Source organism: Desmodus rotundus, chromosome 4, assembly GCF_022682495.2.
Source record: "Desmodus rotundus isolate HL8 chromosome 4, HLdesRot8A.1, whole genome shotgun sequence".
Lineage (NCBI taxonomy): Eukaryota > Metazoa > Chordata > Mammalia > Chiroptera > Phyllostomidae > Desmodus > Desmodus rotundus.
Genome location: NC_071390.1, coordinates 57089800 through 57109372, shown reverse-complemented (window position 1 = coordinate 57109372; position 19573 = coordinate 57089800). Strand labels below are relative to the sequence as shown.

The following is a 19573-nucleotide window of genomic DNA, read 5'->3' as shown; positions in this document are numbered from 1 at the left end:
CCCAATTTTTTTCCTCTTCTTTATCCCGCCTTTGCCCTGTACCCCCCGTACCCTCCAGCATTCTCCCCTCTTAGTTCATGTCCATGGGTTGTACATATAAATTCTTTGGTTTCTCTGTTCCTATACTATCTTTAACCTCCCCTTGTCTATTTTATGCCTACCAATTATGCTTCTTATTCCCTGTACCTTCCCCCCTTCCATTCTTCCCCTCCCCTCCCCACTGATAACCCTCCATGTGATCTCCATTTCTGTGATTCTGTTCCTGTTCTAGTTGTTTGCTTAGTTTGTTTTTTAGGTTCAGTTGTTGATAGTTGTGAGTTTGTTGTCATTTTACTGTTCATAGTTTTCATGATCTTTTTCTTAAATAAGTTCCTTTAACTTTTCATATAATAATGGCTTGGTGATGATGAACTCCTTTAACTTAACCTTACCTGGGAAGAACTTTATCTGCCCTTCCATTCTAAATCATAGCTTTGCTGGATAGAGTCATCTTGCATGTAGGTCTTTGCCTTTCATGACTTGGAATACTTCTTTCCAGCCTCTTCTTGCCTCTAAGGTTTCTTTTGAGAAATCAGCTGATAGTCTTATGGGAACTCCTTTGTAGGTAGCTCTCTCCTTTCCTCTTGGCGCTTTTAAGATTCTCTCTTTATCTTTGTATGTGTGTATGTGAAGTGCACATATTTAAGGAGGTGAGGGGGTACTAGGAAAAGGTAAAAGGCTTCACAGAGGAGGTGTCTACTGGGAAGAGCTTTAAAGGAAAAATAAGAGTTCTACATTTAGACATGGCGAAGAAGAGTTTTAAGGCAGTAAGGACCATATCTAAAAGGCTGAAGGGCATGAGAAATCATAGAGGTATGGAGGGACTTCCAAGAAGTTTGAGGTGATGAGTCAGAGGGCCAAAGTGAGAATGAGGTTCAGAGAGAAGGGGAGCCACTTTGTGAGGACACCAGTAGTCAGACAGGGTTTTTATTTCTGTTTTGTTGGTAGAGAGAAGCCAGGGAGAATTTTAATCAGAAGAGAAACATAGTCAACTCCATGCTTCAAAAGAAAAATTAATTGGAACAAAAGCCCAAAGTATTCCTCTATGGAGGTTGGGTAAAAAAATGATGGTGCGTAATTCAGTGGAAATTCAAATAGCCATTAAAACAACGAGGTGGATCTATATGTGCTCGTATAACACCATTTTAAAGATAAATCTTGAGGTTAAAATAATCAGAGAGCTGTATGGTGTTTGTAGTATGGTTCCATTTGTTTGAAAGATCTGTGGGAATGTGTGTGCATGAAGGCATCCATCTATCTATGATTATATATATCTAAAATAATTTCTATAAAGATACACAAAAAAACTATTAAGTGTTGCTTCTAGGAGAATTTGGAATAGAAGTTGTAGAGAGAGTTACTTTTTATTGTAAACATTTTGGACTGGTTGAATATTTTTTATCATGTGCATGCATGATTTTTTAATATATTAAAATAAATACGTATTAAAAGTTTTATTCTCCCTGAAATATGAGTGATGGATTGAAGAAAGGAGAGACTCAGGCTAGAGAGATCCCTCCCCCACCTCCATTTTCTTGATTAATGGCAACACCATCCATCCAGTTATTCAGTCTCAAACCTTGAAGTCATCTTCAACTCACCCGATGTCTAATCAGTTATCAAATCCTGCCTGTTCTAGCCAGAAATCTCTCTCCCTTCAGCCCCTGAGTAGACAGAGAGATTGATGGGACACAGTGGCAAGCTGAGAGAGAGACTGGAGTATGTATAAATATTTAGTATGTGATAATGGTGACATTTCAAATCCTTGTGGAAAGGATGGATTATTCAATAAATGACATTGGAAAAAAAATAACTCCAATCCTTAGCTTAGTCATAAACTAAAATCAATTCAAATAAATTCTTAGTGAATTAAAGACATGTATATAAAAATAAAGTCACAAAGCCACTAGAAGAAAATGTAGGTCAGTCTTTTCAACACATGAGACAGGACAGGGTCTTTCAAAGGAAAATGTTAAAAAAGATATTAGAGAGACAAGTCTGATAGGTCAGGCTATATAAAATTATTGCTATCATAGGCTGAAGACATGTGGCTCAGCCCCCACATGGAAAAGCCAGTGGGGAGAGAGGTTGGCGGGCAGGACCCACATCCATGGATAAGTTCTCCTGTGGGAAATCAGGCCTGCATTGTATCTTGGCTGCTATGAGACTTGCTCTTGCTAAAATTCCCTCACCCTGAGGCAAGCAAATGTTTACTGAGTATCTTTATCTTCCCAAAATCTGGGCTAGACCTTCTAGGTATGGAACCTAGCTGTTTTGACCACTTCTCCCTTTACATTGCAAATATCCTCCTTTGATGTATTCAGCAACATCCTCTCCTTTGTCTGCAAAAGATAACCACCCAAAACAAACCTTTGCATAGTAAAGGAGGACCTTCTTTGATGTAAGGGGCCTAGAAAAACAATAAAAACCTGTCAAGGCAAGGGTCGGGGCCCACCCCTCTTGAGGGAGTGGCCGAGGTGCTCACAGGCGCTCTCCTCTTGAGAGAGTGGCTGCGCTGTCCCTTTTCCTCCACAGGATCTCTGTAGTCGGTGTGTATATGAATATAGCAACCACAATGGATCCTGCTGGCCAGGATCCGCGACATCTGGTGCCCCACGTGGGGCGTGGGGAGGAGACCTGGAAGAGTATGTGGGGCCAAGGGGCCCCCAGTGGGGACAGGACAGGTGTCAAGGCCTGTCTACTACTGAGCAGGGAAGACAGCGTTGCCACTGAATGCACAAGGGATGAGGAGCTGCCGGTACTGCAGGGGCAGGTGCCACTCCACAATCACGTGCAGGGAGACTTGGTCGGTGTCCAGGCCCTGCGGTCGCATCAGCAGCTCCAGGTCCTCTGGCCTGACAGTCTTGTGGTCAGCATGAGCAGCAAATACCTCCAGGTCATCACAAAGATGTTGAAAATACTTGTCCAGGCACTTCTCCACCATCTCAAGAGCCGCCTTCTCCATGGGCATTTTAGCATAGAAGCTGAAAAGCTTAGCATAGTGGCTCAGTCCTGTCTTGTAAGGATCTTGGCGGAGTCTGGGGCCAGCAGTTCAGGCCCTGGGAGGATGCCTGGCTGATAGAGGCTCTGAAGACAAGACTGCAGTGCTAGTCGGTGGGGCTGGCTCAAGAAACTTGAGTTGCCTGGCCTGCTGAAACTCCAGGGTGGTGGAGGTCAACTCTGGACTTCCTGTCCTACTAGTGGTGTCCTTATTTCCTGAACATCCTTCTGGCTCCTTGGCCTCAGTGGCCCCCCAGGATGCCTCTGCTTCTATCCCTTCTTCGTGTCTCTCAGGCTCTTCTGCTCTGGCAGATCCCTGTGCTCCTGCTGCCTCCTCCATGCCACTCATGCTCAAGCTTTCTTCCATCACTTCCTCTGCCTCCTCACCAACTCCAGCCTGTAAGGGCTGCAGTCCCTCTTCTCCAGAGCTACTATTTCTGGTGTGTGGGAAGCCCATGGCAAGGCCATCAACCTCCTCTGCCTTTCCTACCAGAAGTTGGGCTGGTTTGCCAGGACTGTCGTTCTGCAGGCCCACTGCTCCATGTCCTGTGACCGACAGTCCTCTCAGCAAAGAAAGAAGGGCAGGGGAGGGAGTGGCATGAACTGGGGGAACGGCCGATCAAAGGCTGGGAGAAGGGCTGGGTGTCCTCCAACACGTTGTCTATTGGCAGGGTAGCAACAGGAGTTCTGAGGCTGTCACCTGGAAGAGTCAAGACCACAGAGGTATTTTGCAGATCTTGCAAAAACGCACTCATATCTACAGCTCGGCGTGTAGGAGGTCTGCCGGCTAAACCAGGTCTCTGAAAGACATATTTTAAAAAATCTGAAGCAAGTGTAAAACTGGAAAAAATACTTCCAAAACTATGGCATGTTAAAGTGTTAATAAGCTTAACTTATAAAGAAAGCTTACAAAACAATGGGAGGAAGATAAACACTCAAATAGGAAAATAGAAATAAGTAATTAACAGAAGAGAAAAACAACTGGTCAGTAAACATATAAAAGAATGTTTGATGTTGCTGGGTTTTTTTTAAGCACATTAAATTACAATGAAACACCACATTTAATCAAAATTTAAATTAAAAGATTATTTCCCTTTACTGGTCAGCATGCTAGGAAAGTCTTAAACACTGCAGGAAAGAGTGTTAGTCAGATTAAACTCCATGATGTAATTTACCAATGTGTATTAAAATCCTCAAAAATGTATACGTTGGCCCTGGGGAAGATGGCGGCGAGATAGGTGGGAGCAGAGTTCACTTCCCCTTGACACCAGTGAAACGCCTAGCTGATCTGAGGAACAGAGTGAACAGCCAATGGTATTCCAGCATATATGAAGGTTGGAGACCAAAGATAGAGGATGTTGAAAGATCAGATGGTAAGAAGAGTGCTTAAGGACAATAAGGTCCCTGGGACCAGCGTGGGGACCAGGGCGGCTGAAGCCCCCAGCCAGAGCGCGGGGTCTGCTGCAGGATTCTTGGGAGAGAGCCAGACTAGGCTGTGTGAGAGGCCAGGTGATAATTGAACTGGAGGGGCTTGAATAGGAGGAATTTCTCGAAAAGAAAAAGAGAAAATAGAGGCACTCAGCGGCTGTTTAGAGAAGTCTCCGCAGCAGCCGTGGCCTCTTGCGCCCCTAACCACTCAGCCCCTGGACTGTGAACACGGGATTAGCACCCCCAGCACACACCTGAAGCCTGGTTGGTGCGCACCCAGATCAGCTGCATGGGCACCCACATCTGAAAGCCCGAGTGGGTGCACACTCTGATTAGCACCCCGGCTGCCTGGGCGCACAGGCCCAAAGCCTGAGATCAGTGCGCAGCCCGATCAACCACCTGGCTGCCCTCGGGGACCATGCCTGAAGCACAGAGGACTGAACACCTCCCACCTAGCCCTTGCCCACAGAGCCCCGCAGGGCCTACTCGCTCTCTAGGACTAAGGCAGAATGCCCAGCAGAGGGGAGCTGAAGGGCTAAGGGAGACTGCAGTCCCTGGAAAGACTTGACCCAGTAGGGGGCTGAACTACCCTGAAGGAGCACCGAGATCTCCTAGCATCTAGGACAGCAAAGAACAAGAAGGTGGAGTGGGAGTTGCCCCTAATTGGTGCACCTCAACGACAGCACAACTGCTGGACTAAAGGCCTAGGGGGGAGCAGAAGGACCCTGAGGAACCGGACTGGGGGCTGGACAACAGTGACGAGTATGGCTCAGGAAGGGAGAAAAGTGAAACAAATCCCTCCACTCACCCCTTCCCATTTCACAGACAGGAAGAATAGCAGAGCTGACCTGACAGGTTTAAAGCCAACAGAAGGTATCTATTTTTTTTTCTTTCACCCTAAATTCCTTCTTCCTTTCTATCCTTCTTTCTTTTTTAATTCCTTCTTTCTTCCTTCCTTCCTTCCTTCTTTCCTTCCTTCCTTCCTTCCTTCCTTCCTTCCTTCCTTCCTTCCTTTCCTTTTCTATTCCTTTTTCCTTCCTTCCCTTCTCCTTTTTTTTTCTTCGATCTCCTTTTCCAACAGGTGAGACAATAAAACCTGGAGCTCCAAAAAGGCTACAGTTAGACTCTGTTAGACCCATAAATGTCAGCTCAAGACCAGTGAGCTCAGGAGATTAAGGAGACGGCACCACTGAAGCCCACTGGCATTCTACCATAGAAGTTCATACCATAAACCCAGGGAGTGAGAATAGATCAATTTAAGAAGCAGAGGCTAACAAGAAGAGTCTCACAAACAATGGGAAGACAAAGAAACAATCCCCAAATGAAAGGAAAGGAGGAAGCCTCAGAAAGAATGCTAAATGAAATACAGGCAAGTCAACTATCAGATACTGAGTTCAAAGCAATTGTTATCAGGAAGCTCACTGAGCTCACAGAGAATTACCATAAACTACAGGGAAAATACAATGAACTCACTGCAAACTATATCAACATGAAAAAGGAAATAGAAACAATCAACAAGAGCCAAGAGGAAATGAAGAATACAATTTCTAAACTGAACAACACAGTAGAAGGAATCAAAAGCAGGCTTGATGAAGCAGAGGATCGGATCAACAAGCTGGAGGACAAAGTAGAAAAAAACACCCAGAAAGAGCAAGAAAAGGAAAAGAGGCTCAGAAAGAATGAAGAGGTAATAAGGGAAATGCAGGACAACATGAAACATAACAATATCCGTATAATAGGAATACCAGAAGGAGAAGAAGAAGAGCAAGGGATAGAAAACCTGTTTGAAAAAGTAATGATGGAAAATTTCCCTAATCTGATGAGAGAATAAGTCACACAAATCCAGAAAACACAGAGAATCCCAAGCAAGAGGAACCCCAAGAGGCCCACTGTAAGACACATAATAATTAAAATGGCAACATTCCAAGACAAAGAGAGGATCTTAAAGGCAGCAAGGGAGAAAAAGGAAGTAACATACAAGGGAGCCCCAATAAGGTTAGCTGCTGACTTCTCAATGGAAACGCTCCAAGCCAGAAGAGAATGGCCAAAAATATTCCAAGTAATGAGAACCAGAGGACTGCAACCAAGGCTACTTTACCCAGCAAGGCTCTCAATCAAGATAGAAGGCCAAATAAAGAGCTTCCCAGACAAAAGAAGTCTAGAAGAATACACTTCCATCAAACCAGCTCTGCAAGAGATGCTAAAGGGACTGCTTTAAGGAAAGGAAGGAAAAGAGAAAGACAGAGGAACACAGGTAGGAAACAATGGGAATGAATAACAACCTATCAATAATAACATTCAATGTAAATGGGTTAAATGCTCCAATCAAAAGACATAGAAGAGCTGAATGGATAAGAAAACATGACCCACACATATGCTGCCTACAGGAGACCCACCTCAGGACAAAAGATCTCTACAGACTGAAAGTGAAGGGCTAGAAACAAATTTTCCAAGCAAACGGACAGGAAAAAAAAGCAGGGGTAAGAATACTCATATCAGACAAAACAGACTTCAAGAAAAGGGCCATAAAGAGAGACCCAGAAGGTCACTTCATAATACTCAAAGGAAGAATCCACCAAAAAGACATAAACATTGTAAATATATATGCACCCAACATAGGTGCACCCAAATACATAAAGAAAATCTTGGAGGATTTCAAGAAAGATATTGACAGCAACACAATTATAGTAGGGGATTTTAACACGCCACTATCAAAAAGGGACAGGTCTTCCAGACAAAATATCAACAAAGATATTGTGTCACTGAACAATACCCTAGAGGAAATGGACTTAACTGATATATATAGAGCTTTTCATCCCAAAGAAGCAAAATACACGTTCTTTTCAAGTGTCCATGGAACTTTCTCAAAGATAGACCACATGATAGGACACAAAGCAAGCCTGAACAAATTCAAGAAAATTGAAATCATATCAAGCATTTTCTCTGACCACAAGGGACTGAAATTAGAAACCAACCCCAAAGGAAAAAAACCTAAAACACTCAAAATCATGGAGATTGAATAGCATGCTATTAAACAATGAATGGGTCAAGAACGAGATTAGGGAAGAAATCAAAAGCTTTCTGGAAACAAATGAAAATGAACTCACGGCAACCCAAAACCTATGGTACACAGCAAAGGCCATCCTGAGAGGGAAGTTCATAGCAATACAAGCCTACCTTAAGAAGTTAGAAACAATTCAAACAAACAACCTAACCCTACGCCTACAAGAACTGGAGGAACACCAACAAAGACAGCCCAGAGCAAGCAGAAGGAAGGAAATAACCAAGATCAGAGCAGAGTTAAATGACATAGAGACTTAAAGCACAATTCTAAGGATCAATGAATTCAGCAGCTGGTTCTTTGAAAAGATAAAATCAACAAGCCCTTAAGTAGGCTCATCAAGAAGAAAAGAGAGAGGATCCAAATAAACAGAATTAGAAATGAAAGAGGAGAGATTACAACTGATACCACAGAAATACAAAGGATTGTAAGAAATTACTATGAAGAACTGTATGCTAAGAAATTTGAAAACCTAGATGAAATGGACACATTTCTAGAAAAATATAATCTTCCAAAACTGAATGAAGAAGAAGCAGAAAACCTGAACAGACCAATAACAGCATATGAAATTGAAGCAGTCATCAAAAAACTCCCATAACACAAAAGCCCTGGACCAGATGGTTTTACAGAAGAATTCTACAAAGCATTTAAGGAAGAGCTAACCCCTATCCTTCACAGACTATTCGAAAACATCGAAACTGATGGAAGACTCCCAAACTCTTTTTATGAAGCCAGCATCATCCTAATCCCAAAACCAGACAAAGACACAACAAAGAAAGAAAACTTCAGGCCAATATCTCTGATGAACATAGACACTGAAATTCTCAACAAAGTATTGGCAAACCGCATCCAGCAATACATTGAAAAGATCATACGCCATGACCAAGTGGGATTCATCCCAGGGATGCAAGGATGGTACAATATTCGCAAATCAAAAAACATAATACATCACATCAACAACAGCAAAGACAAAATCACATGATCATATCAATAGATGCAGAAAAAGCATTTGATAAGATACAGCACCCATTTATGATAAAAAACACTCAGCAAAGTGGGAATAGAGGGAGCATTTCCTAACATAATAAAGGCCATATATGAGAGACTTACAGCCAACATCATACTCAATGGACAAAAACTTAGAGCTTTCCCACTAAGATCAGGAACAAGACAAGGATGCCCTCTCTCACCACACCTATTCAACAAAGTACTGGAAGTCCTAGCCACAGCAATCGGACAAGAAAAGGAAACAAAAGGCATCCAAATTGGAAAGAAGGAAATGAAACTGTCACTGTTTGCAGATGACATGATAGTGTACATGGAAAATCCTATAGACTCCACTGAAAAACTACTCGACCTAATAAATGAATTTGGCAAAACAGCTGGATACAAAGTCAATACTCAGAAATCAAAGGCATTCCTGTACACCAACAACGAAACTGCAGAAACAGAAATCAGGAAAAAAGTCTCATTTGATATAGCAACAAGAAAAATAAAGTACCTAGGAATAAACCTAACCAAGGAGGTAAAAGACCTGTACTCAGAAAACTACACAACACTGAAGAAAGAAATTAAGGAAGACACAAACAAATGGAAGCATGTACCATGCTCATGAATTGGAAGAATTAACATCATCAAAATGGCCATACTACCCAAAGCGATTTATAGATTCAATGCAATTCCTATTAGAGTACCCATTACATATTTCACAGATATAGAACAAACATTTCAGAAATTTATATGGAACCATAAACACCCCCGAAGAGCTGCAGCAATGTTGAGAAAGAAGAACAAAGCAGGAGGGATCACAATACCTGATATCAAACTGTATTACAAGGCCACTGTAATCAAAACAGCCTGGTACTGGCATAAAAACAGGCACATAGACCAATGGAACAGAACAGAGAGCCCAGAAATAAACCCACGTCTCTACGGTCAGTTAATATTTGACAAAGGAGGCAGGAGCATAAAATGGGGCAAAAATAGCCCCTTCAACAAATGGTGTTGGGAGATCTGGACAGCTATGTGCAAGAAAATGAAACTCGATTACCAACTTATGCTCTATAGAAAAATAAATTCAAGGTGGATAAAAGACTGAAATATAAGCCGTAACACCATAACAGTCACAGAGGAAAACATTGGCAGGAAAATCGCAGACATTCCACACAGCAACATCCTCACAGACATGTCCCCTAAAGCAAGGGACATAAAGGAAAGAATAAACAAATGGGACCTCATGAAAATAAAAAACTTCTGCATGGCTAAAGAAAACAGCATTAAAATACAAAGAGAACCAACAGTATGGGAAAACATATTTGCCAATGATACCTCAGACAAGGGCCTGATCTCCAAAATATATAAAGAACTCACATGACTCTACTACAGGAAGACAAACAACCCAATTAAAAAATGGGCAAAGGACTTGAACAGACACTTCTCCAAGGAAGACATACAGAGGGCCCAGAGACATATGAAAAGATGCTGGGCATCACTAGCCATCAGAGAGATGTAAATTAAAACCACAATGAGGTACCATCTCACACCAGTCAGAGTGGCCAACATAAACAAATCCACAAACAAATGTTGGAGAGGATGCAGAGAAAAGGGAACCCTAGTACATTGGTGGTGGGAATGCAGACTCATGAGGCCACTGTGGAAAAGAGTATGGAATTTCCTCAGAAGACTAAAAATGGAACTGCCCTTTGACCCAGCAATTCTGCTGCTGGGATTATACCCTAAGAACCCTGAAACACCAATCCAAAAGAACCTATGCATCCCAGTGTTCATAGCAGCACAATTTACAATAGCCAAGTACTGGAAGCAACCTAAGTGCCTATCAGCAAATGAGTGGATCCAGAAACTATGGTACATTTACACAATGGAATTCTATGCAGCAGAAAGAAAGAAGGAGCTTATACCCTTTGCAACAGCATAGATGGAGCTGGAGAGCATTATGCTAAGTGAAATAAGCCAGTTGGTGAGGAACAAATACCATATGATCTCACCTTTAACTGAAACATAATCAACAGAAGAAAAAAGCAAAGAAAACATAACCAGAGACATTGAAGTTAAGAACAATCTAACAATAGTCAGAGGGGAGTGGGGAAGGGACAGTGGGGAGATGGGATTACAGGAACTATTATAAAGGACTCATGGACAAAATCAAGGTTGAGGGTGAAGGTGGGGAAGGGAGGTGGGTTGGTCTGCGGTGGGGTGGAGGGATGGGGAGAAAAGGCACACAACTGTAATTGAATAACAATAAAAATTAAAAAAGATATATATCTTGTTGACTGGCTGATTTGACTGAAAGTGAACACACATAAATATGTATCCGGAGGAACAAATTAAGGATATGGCAATGATGTTTGTCACAGTATTGTAAATAACAAAACCCCCAAATTCCCTTAGCCTCAAAATTCTTAAAGAAAGGTTAAGTAAATTATGGTACAGCCAAGCAACACAATATTATGTGATCAATAAAAGTATCGTAGTTTAAAACTACATATATACTCAAAAAGTTGTTTATAGTATAGCAAAGTTAAGTAATTGTATTTAGAAGACGGCATGTACAATGTAATCTATATTATGTTTATTCAAACGTCATGTACAGATAAAAGGGTAAGATGAAAGTCTAATGTTTTCAATGGCAGCTATTTCTGGGTGGAAAAATTATAGATGATTCTTATTTTCTTAAAATCGCTGAACATTTTTAAAATTTGCTTAACAAATATCAACTACTGTATAATGAAAAATTAAATGTGCACCTGCCCTCTGTCCCAGAAATTTTTGAATTTTTTAAAATAAAGATATGATTAGACATGTCAGAATAGATGGTGGTACAAGGCTGTTCAACATAGCATTACAAGTAAAGATGAAGACTGAAAACAATCTGAGTATCCAAAACCAGGGAATATTTAAATAAATGATGATTGGATACAATGGGACACTATGTGATCATAAAATTCTAGTTATAGAAGAATATTTGTTAAAATGGGGAAAAAAACATTCACAAGAATAAGTGAAGGCAAAGCTGGCTATGAAACCACATACAAATGGGCATACCCTTGTTTGATAAAAGCAGTAATTATTAAGAAAGTTTACACTAAAATATTAATGTGGTTATTTCTCGTTGGCTGAATTGCAGGTCTGATTCCTTATATGTTTCTAAAGTGTTTTGTATTCTACATGTATTACATATTTTACTTTTTAAATTTTGGGGAACTATTAAAACATCATAAATAACATTAAAAGTCAAATGACAAAATGAGAAAAATATTACAACATAGGATTTTGAAAGTGTATGAATATAGTTAATCTATAGAGCTCTTACAAGTCAAGAGAAAAAATATGAATACCTCAATGAAAAGATTTGCATGGGAAATATAAAGACAATTAAAAAAGAAATATAATCATTCAATTTGCATCTGAAAAAAGGTTGAATATCACTAATAAAAAGGGGATGTAACTCAAAGGAAGATGGAAGTTTTTGTTCGTCAAATTGGAATTTATTCCTCAAACACTGATAATACTATTGTTACTGGTTGGGAAGTAGCCCCTCTCACACAGTGATGTAGGCAGCATAAATTGTCAGCTTTCTGGAGTGCAGTTTAGCGGATATATCAACAACTTTAAGAATGTTAATTTTTTGTGACTCAAGAGGTCAACTTTTAGGAATAATCCCTAGGAAGGAACTATGGTTGTACAAAAGTTTATGGGCAAGAACACTTTTTTCAGCATTACTTACAATAATGTAAGTTGGAAAATGACCAAAACAGTTAGCAATAAAGGGTTGGCTTAGTTGCCAATCACAGCACAGGCCTCCAGACCTATGTGTATGATTCCATAATCTGCAAAACCCTTAGAGCTGACAGATGTTTTTGCAAGTTCGTTGGTGGCAAAAAGCTAATTTGAACTTAAAGGAGGATGCTCAATAGCCATTATTTATTTCATTTAGTGTGATTGTTCAAATATTTTCTTGCCCAAGTACAATATTATACTTGGTTTTAGGCTGCTGTGAAGATCCTATTGCAGGAGTTTAATAATATACAATTTTTGCCCAGTCTTATCTTCTCTAAAATCCAAACAATTCTAATTTTTGAAACATCTGGCCCCTAAAATTTTAGATAACATTCATATGATATAAACCTATAACATCATTTAAATTCGTGGTTTTTAAGGGAGCATTGTTAGATACTTTGGTTATCACATTTTTTTTCTGCTAAGTGAAATAAGCCAGGTGGTGAGGGACAAATACCATATGATCTCACCCTTAACTGGAACATAATCAATAGAAGAAAAAAACAAACAAAATACAACCAGAGACATTGAGGTTGGGAACAGTCTAGCAGTGGCCAGGGGGGAGTGGGGTGGGGACAGTGGGAAGAGGGGATTGCAGGAACTATTATAAAGGATACATGGACAAAATTGGGGGGGGGAGTGGGGGAGGGAGGTGGGTTCAGGTGGGGTAGGGGGGAGGGGAGGGGAGAAAAGGCATACCCTATAATTGAATAACAATAAAAATTAAAAGAAAAACAAAAAATATAGTAGAATATAAAACTATGCATACAGGGTGGGGCAAAAGTAGGTTTACAGTTGATCATATGGAAAATTATACAGTGAATAGCAATACAAGAATAAACTGTGACCCTGGCTGGTGTGGCTCAGTGGATTGGATGCCAACTTGTGAATCAAAGGGTCAAGGGTTTGATTCCCAGTTTAAGGCACATGCCTGGGTTGCAGGCCAGGTCCCCAGTAGTGGGCACAAGAGGTAATATGCCTCTCATTACACATTGATGTTTCTCTCCCTCTCCTCTTTCTCCCTTCCTCTCTCTAAAAAATAAATAAATAATATCTTTAGGAAAAGAATAAACTCTGGTTTTCTTGTTCCCAACTGTAAGCCTACTTTTGCTCACCCCTGTATATCAAAATTTTAACAGTGGTTCTCTCTAGATGGTGAAATTGTGAGCAATTTTAATCTTTTTTCCTATACATTTTTATATTATCCAAATTCCCTATAATGAATTTATATGGTATCTAACAAATAAATGTATTTGAAAAACCTAAACTAAATCTAGATGATTTCCCATTACCTAGAAACTGAATAAAATGTTCAAGATACATAGCCAGGATTCAAACTGAGTTTTTCTAAATCTGACTCATACATTCCTTCCCCTTTAATGTGATGCAACTAAACTGGTGTTTTTGAAAGAAAGTCCAGCAGAATTTTAATGAATGATATGAATAAACAGGTTCTGTAGCCCAATGTATATTGAGAAATGCAATCAATATACAAGAGTTTACTGCAGGACTTCTCAGGGCCTGCATGTTCTAAGATGCAATATGTGCCTCCAAAAAAGGTGTATTATGCTGAGTTTGTCTATTTGGCCATAGATCTTTTAATTTTATTCGTATTTCAGTTTATGTTAATGTGTGGAAAATCTTCTAGACCATCTTGAGAATGTGCTTCCCATAAAGCACTTTGGAAATGCTAATCTAGTGGAAAACTTCATCCTTCAACTGAGGAAAAATATACAAGAACCATCTCTAGAGTAGTAACAGTTTCCTGTGGGAATGCTGACTCTTTCCAGTTATTAGCTTTTCTCTTTAAGAGTGATCTTCATAGCATGTGAAAGGCCATGATGCCAGAATGGTGAAGTTTGTTCTGTTAAGACAGTCATTTGTCCTGTTGTGATTCCATAGAAAATGATGGCCTGTTACATAAATACTGATGGAAAGTCTGCAGTGACAGGAAATCAAAGCTCCCAGATATAATTCTCTGAACCCTCTTTCAGGTAATCAGGCAGCTCAGAACTTCTCACAGAGACACCCAAGACGGGAGGTTTAGCAAAATGAACTGTAGTCTGGGAGGTAGCAGCAAAGCTGGAAGAGGACTTATTAATGTGAACATTCAGCGCTACCTCTGTCAGGTTGCTTCTTCTCTCTGTGTCTCAATCACTTCTTTTATACAACAAAAGGGTTGATTAGGGTAGAAGAGCAAACTTGTTTCACCTTACTTGCCAACCCCAACTCAATTAATTGGTGGAGGTTTCTAGAGTCTCCAGTCAGCCTCCCTGCTTAGTGATAAAGAATACTGGGATTGATTATTAATGTCTGCCCTGGGCACAGATGGAGAGTGGCATCATTCCTGCCCTTTGCCATCTCCAAGTTTACGAATATCTAAGTACTCTTGAAGACCTGGGATGCTTTAGAAAGGACACATGGGAGCCATCTCCCAAATCCCAAATCTAGCTCTTGTTTCATAAACTAGTGATCTTTTGCCTTATTTCCTAATTTTTTAATTCCCTTTCATCCATGGAGCAAGCAAACTCTTGGCTCATGGTCTCTGTAATTGCAAAGTAGTGGTTTTCTATGGCAATCCTCTTACACTCCTTCCTTTCACCTTCTTGCCCAAGATGAATCTGTTTTTACTAAAAGAAAAAAAAAGGAAAAAAATACATATGTAAAAATCACACATCCTCACCATATGCAAAAATCATGTGTTTGGCAGCAAGAACATCTTTCCAAGGCCAAATGGCATTTTTCCTTTCTTGCAAAACGAGCAAGAAAAAAAAAAGTCTTACTTTCCCAGCAACTGGCACTGAATTATTGGCCCTTGTCAGTTGCTGCCACTAAGAGGCCTCTCATCCTGTAAATCCGTGATGCTGGGAGAACAAGTCCTGAGGGAATCTGGTTGCAACTTCCTCTCCTGCTTTGCATAGAGACTGAAGCATGCAAAACCATGGTTGGCAGAACCACTGCCATGGGTATTAGAAGGAGAGTGATATGGAGGGCAGATAGACCAGAGTCTGTAACAGCTCCATCACTTACTAGCTGTGTGATTTTGGGCAGAATTTTTAACTCCTCTGAACCTTAGACTGCTCAAAAAAAATGGTACCATAGTCCCAGTTGGTCACTATGTGTGAGGATACCCCAGAGAACAAAACTGGCAAAAGTCCCTGCCTGTGGGGAGGCTGATATTTTAAAAGGAAGGGGCTGGCTGAGAGGGTATGGTAGAGAAGATGGACAATGAACTGGTTAATACACACCTTAGTATCAGATGGTGCTAAAGACCAGAAGGAAACTAAATCTGGGTAGGGATATATGAAATGCCAGGGTTGGGGTGCCATTTCAGGTAAAATGTCCAGACAAGGAGCCATTAAGATCAGGAATTGGTGAGGTTGTGCGCCATATGTGTACCTGGAAGATTAGGGTTCCCTGCAGAAGGAACAGCAATGGCAAACACCTCAGGCAGAAATATGCCAAGTGTGGGAACAGCAAGAAAGCCTGTGTGTCTGGGATGGAGTAAGTGAGGCAGAGAACAGCAGGAAATGAGAACAGACTGGAGTGAGGTAGGGGGGAGGCAGGGGCAGGGCAGAGGAAACAGGTCAGGTAGGGTTTTGTTAGAACTTTGGCTTTTTCTCTGAGAGAGTTAGGGGGTTATGGGAGCTTATTACACTAAAGAGTGACATAATCTCATTTACATTTTAACAGGAATATTTGACTCCTGTGTTGAGAAAAGGAGGGTGTAGGAGGCAAAGGTGACGGTAGGGAGACACTTTGGAGGCTTATTGCCATGCTTCAGGGAAGTGAAGATGATGCTTTGGACCACAAGGGAGAGAAGGAGGTGGTGGGAAGTGGGAGGGATCTTGATACATTTTGAAAGCCCCCTTACCTGGTTGTTGTGGGAAATGGTGAAACAATGTGAGAGAAGTCCCACCCAGTGCCTAGAATACAATAGGTACCCAAAGTTAGCTCACTATTCCTAGTTATTTGACCAGTTGTGCTTGCTTGCCATAGAGAGGGGCTAGGTGTCTCAACTGAGGGCATCCTCATTCATTCAAACATTTCACCAGATATTGCTCTCTTGCCAAGCTCCATGGGATTAGAAAGGAGACAATAGCATGACTTCCTATAAGGTGTCTGTCGGTGCTTCCCAAAAGTGGAACAGGGGATTCTTGTTGACCACAGGGAGGCAAAAAGAGAGGTAAAGGCGAGGAGGAGGGGGAAACAACTGCTTAGGGAATTTTGTTTCCTAAAGTAAAGCAAATAATAAAAGATTGCCAAGGATCATCTTGGCAGAATATGGTTGGTGGAGAAAATTTTGGAGCTAGTGTTAGAGATGCTTTAAGGAGAACACATTCGAGTTGGAACTGAGCCATGAAAGTGGGTTCTTGAGAAAAAGTCTGTAGAGGGTGAACTCCTGAATGTGTCCCAATGATGGAGTCAGGCTGTGTGTGGAGCCAGCAGCAGTTAGCGGGCCAGGCACAGCCTCCCATCACCCTCCCAGGCTGTGGCCCCAGGGCTCCCTACAGGGTAAGCAGTGGTGTGACCCCACTATTGAACTTGGTTGGTGCTGAAGATGTCCCTAAGGAGAGTCTGTGAGGCAGAGGATGTGAGGAGGCTCTACCCAGGATTGGCAGGTTCACAGGGAGCAGAGGGACATCAAGAAGTGTGATGGAGTCCCTGTTATGAAGGTGTCTGGGCCATGGCACAGCGAACATGGCAGAGGCATTGGGTGAGCAGGGGAAGTAGATAGAGCTGGAGCAGCAGCCTTCCCAAGGTGAACTCGCCAGAGGAAAATGGTTTCAAGCATTTTAATAGATTGGCAGTTATTTTAATGTTTTGAAAAAACACTAGATTCCCTTTTATGATAGTGATATGCAATCTTTTAAAATGCATATGGAAGCTTAAAAATAAGTTAACTTAGTGGAAATTAATCAGTCAATAAGAGGCCAGGTAGTGATCTGAGAGGTCTCTGAAGAGCAACTGAAGTTTGGGAACTGTGGACTCAAGAGATGCTCTGTCCCCTGGATGGTATTGGTATTGTGCTGGATTCTCAGGGTTATCCAGGCTCTAGATGGGATCTCTTATCACAGCTGAAAACTCCTGGACATGAGGAGTCCTACATGTCAAAGGACATTTTTATCCTTTCCAAATGCTTCTGTTTCTTCTAAGTGTAGGGATGAAGGGAACAAGGTAAGGGAGAAAAAGTCCTGTCACCCTTTCTGTCTACATAAGAACCCAAAGGCCACCCTTTAGTCTGTCCACTTTTTAAAAAAATCCTCACCTGGGGACATTCTTTCATTGCTTTCAGAGAAAGGGGAAGGGAGAAAGAGATATTGATGTGAGAGAGAAACATCAATTTGTTGCCTCCTGTATGCACCCAGAGTGGAGGTCCTACATGTCAGGAATGGGAATCGAATCCAAAACCTAGGTATATGCCCCGACAATCAAACCCTTGACATTTTGGTTACAGGATGGTGATCCAATCAACTGAACCACACCAGGGCCAGAGCTAGTCTGCTCACTTTTGACTTGCCCTCAAGGCTTTCGTTCTCCCTGTCCTGGGAAGAGGCAGCCTGAGAGCAAGTGCTTTGCTCACCTCCCATACCCACCCATCCATTGTTCCATTGTTCTCCACAGGATGTCTTCCTGTCTATATGATTTATAAAGCACAGACCTTTAGAAAGCAGAGTTAAATAGTAGCTAGTTCCCATCATGGGTGAGGTGAGGGTGGGGTGACTGGGAGCAAGCCTGCCCCAACTCTGCTCTCTTGATCTGTCTTCCTTTCTGCCGAGTGACCTCTGTCCTTAAGAGCCAACCAGACCTTGAACCTTGTATCTGTGTGGAGGACTTGAGCAGGTAGCAGGATGGCCCCTGTGAGGGCTATTGAGAGTCTCAGGAATGCTGACATTGGGCCTCATGGGGGTCTAGGCATCCTTAGCAGAGTGGACAGTAGTGATGAGCCCAGTGGGCATTGGGCCCATGTACTGGACAAGACTGCTCAGTGGAGCCCAGCAGTTTAGGCAGAGCCCTGCTCAGCATGAGGAGCTACTCACCTCGGGGTGGCTCAGTGTCCTCATCTACAAAGGGTTATGCCAGCACTTTCCTCACAGGGCTGTAATGAGGATCAGAAGGCATCTGCATATACAGGGTCCGTGCCTGACATAGGCCAGATCTCAATAAATGAGAGCTATTATTGTTGTTATCATCACTGGAGCTAATTCCTACAACATGTCTGAAAATAATTAACATCCTTACCATTGAACAGGAACGTGTGATGTCCACTGCTTGTCTGATGACCTCCAGAGACTCTTATGTCACTCTCACCATGCTGCAGTGCACGCCCAAGCAGCAGCACCCAAGGAATGTTCAGGATGGGGGGCATCTGCATTACTTCTATCTTGGGGACCTTCCTCAGAGGACTGAGCTTTGGTGGCCCAGCTTGAGACTGTATGTAAAAACTCCTGTGTACACAAGTATGACGTATCCCATTTCCACCTTCTCCACAGCCCTGTCTAGTAGGGACCAGTGTCTATTCCATGACTACTGACACAGAGAATTGAACATGCTCATAATATGTCTAGGCTGACCTGGCCTCTGTGTGTCAAGGCCAGGTATTAATCCTAGTGGCAAATTTCCCAGCCCCACGGTCTCCCTCTGGAACTGTACCTCCTAGCCAGTGCCTAAGTGTTATAACAGAATTTCAGAGCTATGTGTGGGAGGGGGCTATTCAAGGGGGGAGAGAGGGATTCAGACCCTCAACTTTCCCCTTAAGCCACTAAATATACAGGTTGGGTGGGGGGTGGTGTGGCTCAACAGATGTCGCCATGTGCCATCCTCAGTTGGCCTCTCCAAATCCTAACACAGCCTCCTGTCCTCAAGGTGCATCTGACAGCCCAAGCCTGGCTTCCTGACCCCCAAATCCTCACCTCCAAGTGTGCACAGTGTGAGGTCAGAAGAGGGCTTTATCTCGTCCTTTAGTCTGGGACATTCTCGCTAGAACTTGGACTCTCAGGGGCAGGGACTACCAGGGGAGGGAGAAAGAGAGGAAACTCAAACTTCAGAGTCAAATTGACCACATTGGAACTGTGATTGAACCATTTTGAAAATGGGTGATCTTTCCCCATAGTTTTGAGCCTCAGTTTCCTCCTCTCTAAAACAGACATTACAATGCCTGTCTCACAAAGCTGTAGTGAAGAATGAAGAGGATCAGGCATGAAAATCTAGCACCAGAGCTTGGGGTAGTTAGTGTTCAATGCAATC

At 42.1% G+C, this 19573-nt stretch overlaps 1 protein-coding gene across 1 annotated transcript; it reads right to left on the bottom strand.

Moving 5' to 3' along the window:
- Positions 1 to 245: 245 nt before the first annotated feature.
- LOC128779147 (centromere protein T-like) lies at positions 246 to 18747 on the bottom strand. The gene is given in 3 exon segments (XM_053922849.1): positions 246 to 3566; positions 3568 to 3739; positions 18569 to 18747. Coding segments are annotated over 3 exon segments (1131 nt in total). The 5' UTR covers positions 18702 to 18747; the 3' UTR covers positions 246 to 2740.
- Between the last annotated feature and the right edge of the window lie 826 nt (positions 18748 to 19573).